Below are 7,698 nucleotides of genomic sequence, written 5' to 3' on the forward strand. Positions count from 1 at the left end.
TTTCCTTTGCTTTTGTTCTTTGTAGTCAGTCTTATTCTTGAGAACTGACTGAGCGCTGATGCCAAGCAAATAAATTTTAGTTAACTTGTATGAAAAGATTAGAACAAATATCACAAATTCCTTCAGAAATTACAAAACAAAATCAGCAGAAATCTGCCGACCTTGTTAGGGCATTAAGTTTCTTTGAAATGGAGCTGGAACTTATTCTCATTGATTAAAGGTGTAAATAATTAACATTCGTAACAATCTCCTGAAAAATATAAAATTCTTGATTTTATGGAATGTCAAATTTTGTGTTGCTTGGAAAACCGACGGACGTGTATACTTTAATGATTGAAGTGATATAGACTAAAAAATATCAAAGAAGTTAAATTCGGCTATGCCGAAGTTTATATACCCTTGCAGTCCTTGACAATAATAATTTCACATGTTCAAAATTTGTTTTCTGCAACTCAATTCATTAATATACAAACAAAACAATTTTACTCTTCATACTATGTACAATTTTTTCTTCTTCTTCCCTCATTCCCTAAGCAAAGCAACGCACGCATACACATACAGTTTATGTAGCGTTGCGTCTGTGTGTGTATGCATGTGCTCTGTTGATTTGATGATGACGTAGTAGGCAGCAAGCAGAGCTGCCGGCAGCGATTGAACCGATTTATATAGACTGTAACTTGTGTTCTATTTATCCGATCAGGGTCAAATTTTGGGATCTGAGATTTTATATCAAATTCTATTATATTGGTAAATTTCATGGGGATACTCCAATTTTTGCAAAAATTTTTGTTCCAGAGTTATATGATATAGTAGTCCGATCCCAAAGATTTTCATACTTTATCTCACCCGGGTAAAAAAAGCTCCTAAAAAAAATTTCATCCCGATAGCTCTTAAGATGGCTGAGTAAAACGCGTACGCACCGACGGACAGACGGACAGACGGACATGGCTATATCGACTTAGCTTCTCATGCTGATCAAGAATATATATACTTTATGGGGTCGGAAACGTCTCCTTCTGTGCGTTACAAACATCTGACCAATTTTATAATACCCTCTGCAAGGGTATAAAAATAATACATAATAACAGTGGTTATACAGCTGTGGTCATGATTTTATAACCTTTTCAGACTTTAGTTTAGGAGCCGCCAGATTTGACATTCCCTAGCTGATATTCCTAAGATTTCTGTCTAGGTTAAATCCACAAATTGAATTCTAACAATAAGTTACGAGTTATGTATGTATGTAGGAAATGAAATAAAACACACGCAACTCACTAAGGCCTTTATAATATTATAAATATATTCTTAACACTAAGAAACATTCTTAATAAATAAGACTAAATAAGGAAATCAAAATTAAATAATTTTAAATATAATAATAAGAGAAAGTATAACATGTTTTAAGACGAACTTCCAAACTGTAATGGCCAGTTCAAAGTTTGCACACTAAAACTGGTTGCGAATTGCAACTAAACAAGATGAAAAATGAAATTGGGCAAGGCTGTAATAACAGAATTCACTTGTTGTTCATACCCTCGAGCGACATCATAAAACCAAATAGCCAGCTGAAAAATTGACTTTATTATTTGGTTAAAACTTTTTTTGTTGGTTTGTTTATTTCAATGTTTTTATTTTTATTTTTTGTACTAAAAAAAGCCGTCAACCCTATATGGCCTATGCCTAAAACTGTTATTTTTAAATGCAACATTTTGCAGCCTGGTAAAATCGTTAAGCTTCTATATATTGCTCACTTTTTGAAAGCCTTCTTTTTTTTTTATTAGGTTAAAAAAGAAACTGAATATTCTGTTTTTTTTTTTTTTTTTGGCCCTCCACAAACGGCATACATTCGAGGCCGCAGCCGCTTTTTGGGGCCAGACAAGCCGTGGCTGTTGGGGTTAAAGGATGGGTACGAGGGGGATACTGTGACGCGACGGCTGCCAATATTCATATAATATTTTCACAGTGAAATATTTTTTGCTCATAAAAGAAAATTGACTGCGAAAATTGTTTTACTGACGCACCCAAAAACCAGGCAAACTATCCGAACTTCCTCTTTATGCATTCTTCAATATTTCGCAACTCGTTTCACTCTCGTGTTTTCTCCGCAATTTCTCCTGTTTTTTTCTCTCTCTCTCTCTCTCTCTTTCTCTATGTTGTTATTTCGTTTTGTTGCTTTAATTTTTGTTGATGTTGTTTTGTTTACTGAGTTTCTCTTTCCTTTTTTTTTCGTGTGCAGTTTTTATGATTTTTTATGCGTTTATTTTGCATGCATCAGCGCGTTATTAAATTCCACGGTCTGTTCCTCAACACACATACACACCCACACACGCACACCAGCACGCACACACGAGCATCCGCAACGGCATCCGCACCAGCATCCACACCACATCCGCCTTGTGGAAAATGCGTCTCATTTAACCGCAAGCTTCTTTTCTCATAAAAGTCAAAAACATTTTTATACATACCACGCCCACTTAAGCCCACCCATCCCAAGCCATTAAAAAATTCTTCAATGCAAATCACAGATTTTGTCTTTCACCCATGGCTCTCTAGATAATAAACTTAGATTACATCTAGCTTTTTCCTATAATGATGGGAAATCCAGTAGTAATAACTCAATGAAAAGCCCAAAAACTTTTTTATTACTAAAGTGTTTGCTACCTTTTTTGCCCTTTGGCCTAAGCAAAAGGCTTATCCATATTAAATTGCCATTAAAATTTTAACTCATCTGGGGCTCACTTGGACTTAAGTAGCTAATTTAAGGCTTAAACTTCGTAGACCTTCTTCTTTGAAACTCAAAATCCCTGCGCCACTGTTAAAGGATACATAATAACATTCTCTGCTATGTAAAGCCTATGTTAACAGCTTATCCTGAACACCGTGCTGCCCCGTTTGTTAACAAAATGTTAACCGTTAGCACAGTTTCTACAGATGGCCAGGGGTTGTCCTTAATAGACTGTTACGTACATTTGCTGTTAATTCTAGAATGTTTACATATCAAGAAAGACAACAAAAACTTTGATAAAACCATTGCAGGTAAAGGACAACAGGTGCTAAGGATATTTGAAAATGCCCATACATGAAAATGCTATATAAAAACTATTTTATACATACTGACTTAAGCTACTTCTCTTGCGGAAAATACCAAATAATCAGGTCTAGGCAATATTAATCTACTGAAAATACATCCAGAGGGCCGGGGCTAACATGGGCGGCGCGTTCGTATATCCTTGCAAGTTTTTTTCTTACTCTTCCCTCACCTTAACCCGTACTTGACACAGATGAGATAATATAATGTATTAAGTGTAATTGAAGCACAAGATCATCAACATCCGGTAATCGAATCTATACCAACAAATACCAACAGAACGACATCAAATTTGAATAAAATAAACTTATTAAAAAAAGCTTTTTGAAAGGAAATCAGTTGTTTTGCCTTTTTTACTTTAATAACCAAAGTGAACTTTTTTCTGTGAGATAATGTAGTAGATAACTTGATCCAGTCGTTTTTCTCGACTTCACGATGAATAATATTTAAGAAACAATTACAAAGAGTTTGCAAAACCAATTTATTTGCCATTTGCACATTTCGCAATTAATCTATCAATTGAAATCAAATCGAAAAAATCCTCTATAAATGATTATATGTATATAAATGTATATGTACATATGTACATACATATGTAAATTAAGTTAAGAACTAGAGCAAAATGCTAAATTTGATTTTACTTTGAAGTTGCATGGCAGGCAAAGGGTCTCACTGTCAGGACCTGTCGGAAGGACCAAGAGCTTGTGCTGAAGCTGATGGATAGCTAGATTGTGTATGATGAGATTATTTGAATTACCTGTGCAATCAAATTGACACCACATAGACATGACATACTGTCATCTAGCGTCTGTGAATTGGCATGGAGTGGCAGCTAGTAACAGGAACAGAACCAGACAGGTGGACATGAAAACTTATATTGCAGGTGGGAGGTACCTTTGCCTGATTTGTGTAGCCAAGCTCAAACATTGAGTAGCTGCCAAAGTAGGCTAGAAATCAAACGCAACAACTTTACCTGATTATTCTCTCATTCGATACAGAAATCCCCCTTCAGAGCGTTGCTAAAAAATAAAATGGATTGTAATAATAGAAATATTCTATTGATATTGGATGATAGTATGGATTTCCTCTTCACAACAGCGCTTTCTTGCCAAGGGTCAACCATGAGTGAAACGAATAACGCTGATATGTTAACTTCAAAGACAACCAAGAAGAACGTTGAAATGGAGAAACAGAAACTTTCAACACCAAAGGCCTACAAGTTTATGGAAATATATGATCAGAGGAAGAAAATGATGCTCAATCAACAACAAGAAAATGAACGCAAATTACGAGAATTTCGCGCAAATCCAATGCCCAATTTTGGTTTGGCTCATCAGCTAATAAATAATCGTAAGGTAATGCATCGTATAACGGTGCCGATCACACCAAATGTCCTTAAGACGTCCTTGTTAGCTCAGCCGAAACGTCAACAACAAATTCAAGCACAGATTAAACTGAAGGAGGAGAATCTACTGAAAACACTAAAACCGAATTTTAAAGCACTCCCTATGCCTCCATTTAAAATGGAGCCTTTCAAGCCAGCTAATCGACAGTCGTTGATTGATATGAAACCATTTAACTTAAAGTCCGAGGAGCGCGGACTTCAACGGAAACTGTTCAATGGGCAGAACATGAAAATTATGGAGAACAAAAATCGTCGCATGGAAGAGGAGCGCAAAAATCGTGAATTGCAGCTGAAGCAGAAGCTTCGTCAGTTGACGAATTTCAAGGCCAATCGTAATCCATTTGGTTACCTACACAAGTAACACCACATACATACCATACACATTTCGTTATTTTTGGGTTCTTGTTTTAACTTTCTTTGAGTTATAATTTTATTAAATCTAATGTTGGCAGTAATTGAATTGAAATGCTTTAATCTGTATCTTTTTGTGTCCCTATATTCAATTTGTTCATTTAAAATGGCTTAACTGAGGAGGGGAATGTGAAGGAAGACTTCATCAATCAAATGGGGATGAACCCAACTCCCACACACACACACACGCACGCAAGGACACCCACGTCGCCAGTGCAAACAATTTGTTGTAAGTGTATCAATTGATGCGTCCTCCATTTCTGCATATGTATGTATGTTTGTGTGCGACAAGAGAATGGGCGACGTTTCTGGATGGGGCTCTGTGTGTGTATGTGTATGTGTACATCACATAATCAAAAGCACAAATACTAAAACAAGCACTCAAACTGTCAAAGCTATGATTGATAGTGTTGACATTCGCTTTTTGACTTTCAGTCTTGTTAGTTGGCGCGAGGAATGATGAAGAAGAAAAACCAATGTCCATACACCCACGGCCCATAACCCACAACTCACATCCCAAGCTAACCTGACTTTTTGTGCATTGAATTTCTGTTAATGGAACGTTTGGCGGATTCTCACCTCACAAACAGAGTTCCTTCAATAAAAGTGTGGGAGTGGGTTTCAAAGTATATGTTCGTATGTGTGTGTGTGTGCGGGTATGTGGCTGTGTGTCTGTGTGAATGATGAATTGCATTGCCTTTGTTTATCGATAGGGCTACAGCGTTTGAAATTTGTATTTATTGCAAATTCCTTTACAAAGTTTAAAGGTGAAAATCAATCATCAATTCACTGACATGTGCAAAGTATTTTGAAATGAAAAACTAATTTCACTTTAATTACAATTGATCTGAAATTCGTGTGGCTTATTCATCAAGATTTTAAGCGATTTGGAGTGATTTGAATTATTTTATTTTAATTTTAACTTTGAACTGTCCATTAATAAGCAAAACTTTTAAATCCTGTTTATAGATTAGCCAATTGTTTACAACCAACCATAACAGATTTCGATGAAGCATTTTCATTAAAATTTAACCTAAAGGATGCAATTTCATCATATGATATAGCTACTGTACTTTGATTGAATGAAACGTAAAATTGTTGAACTACTAATCCATAATCTTAGCTAATAATCTTTAAATGCTAAACATACCTTTCGCACTTACTCACAAATATGTATGTATCTCTAATGAGATTCTTTTATTTATAAACATATGAATGATTTGTATTTATTAGGTGGAAGTCGCTTACTTTATTTTACAATATTGTTTGCTGTTGCTAGATTCTTGGTAGTTGGGATATTATAAAAAGAAAAGGAGTACCCAAATATTAGGTCGACTGAAAACAGAATACAAAAGTGTTAGATTCAAATCTTCTTATTAAATAACCCATTTTCAAGCGGGCTTAATAAAACGACATTTCATGGTAATTAGCATTTAACCAAATACAAATCTGTGGTCACCAAAATTTTAAATGGTTTAGTTTGGACAGAACCAATTGGTAAAACGAATTAAACTGACTGTATACTTAGCATCAATTTGAACATAATTATATATGTACAAAATTGGATAAAAATGTACAAAACTTCTAAAAGTCGAACAGTGGGCGAAAATAGGTCAAATAAAGGCAGAAAAGAAAACGCAAGCACAAAAAGAGCCTTCTTATCATTATCATTAGTTGTTATGTGAGAAAAGTTAAAGTCCTTTTGAAAAGGAAGTATGCGACAATGAACTGGAAACTAGGCAAAATTTCACATAGTCTTAAATCCCATTTCAGATGGCATTATCTTAACATTCTATATATGTAGATACCTAAAACAATTCAGATACATATAACGACTGGGTACACATAATAATTTGCTTTTTCTCACCAAATTACGATTATGATGATGATAATTAATTTCCAACTCCTCCATAAACATCTTTACACTTGCTGATTAAGCCAAATGTGTGGTTGGCCTCATCAAGAAGAATGTATGTATGTACAGGAAATCCACTTGACTTGAAGTTATCAGCATTATAAATACACACCCCAACAGAAAGTTTTCTTTGAAAACTCCTCTTAATTAGAACTATGTAAATATGATTCTCTCCCTAAATCCCAACTCTATAGCTGAGTAACTTTTTAAAAGCCCTCCTGCCCTTAGATTAACAACATTGCTTACAAAATAAAACTTTTCGCCTTGATAAGTATCTCTGATAGACATTAGTTGAGAGGCAAAAAAAGTTAACATAGACGAAAGTAAGTAAGTATAAATCGACTAAGACACAAGCAGAATCAGAATCACAACCAGATAAACGTGCTTCACAAACAGAGAAAACAGAAAGCAAAAGTTAGACCAAAAACTTGAACAACAAAAAGGAAAACTCTTTCCTTTTTTTCTCCCATCTTTGCGATAATTGCTAGAGAGGGTTTTTTTTTTTTTTTGTTTTTGCCACTCTCTTTCTCTCTTATCGCATTCACCAACCCCCCAAGAATGCCTGCTGATTAGTTGTTGGATAAATAAGGGTAAGGGGAGCGAGGGTCGACTACTGGTATTATCTTACAGTTTTGCAATTAGTGGCTCATTTAAGAGAGATTTGCAGCTGAGACTTTTGCTGATTAGATTTTCTGTTACGAATCCTTTCAAAATGATTGAAAAGTTCAGAGGCCACTGCCTAGTAAATTTTCCATTGCTAAAAATTTTCCTACTCAATGTGTTTTTGCCTCTATGTGTGTGTGTGTGTGAGTGTGTGAGTTGGCCTTTAACTGCTGTGTGAGGAGATGAGAAAAAGGGAGGTGAGTGAGCTACGCCAGG

General features: G+C 35.3%; 1 protein-coding gene across 1 annotated transcript; it reads left to right on the forward strand.

Moving 5' to 3' along the window:
* The first annotated feature begins 4,209 nt into the window (after positions 1–4,209).
* LOC137573674 (targeting protein for Xklp2) lies at positions 4,210–4,854 on the forward strand. Its single transcript, XM_068285675.1, has one exon. It carries the CDS (start codon positions 4,210–4,212, stop codon positions 4,852–4,854), a length of 645 nt encoding a protein of 214 aa, XP_068141776.1.
* The last annotated feature ends 2,844 nt before the right edge of the window (positions 4,855–7,698 follow it).

The sequence above is a fragment of the Drosophila tropicalis genome, unplaced genomic scaffold (genome assembly GCF_018151085.1).
Source record: "Drosophila tropicalis isolate 14030-0801.00 unplaced genomic scaffold, ASM1815108v1 contig_413, whole genome shotgun sequence".
NCBI classification, from domain to species: Eukaryota; Metazoa; Arthropoda; class Insecta; order Diptera; family Drosophilidae; genus Drosophila; species Drosophila tropicalis.

Coding starts and splice junctions, on each gene's coding strand:
- LOC137573674 (XM_068285675.1), top strand. CDS start 4,210: ATGAGTGAAACGAATAACGCTGATATGTTAACTTCAAAGACAACCAAG.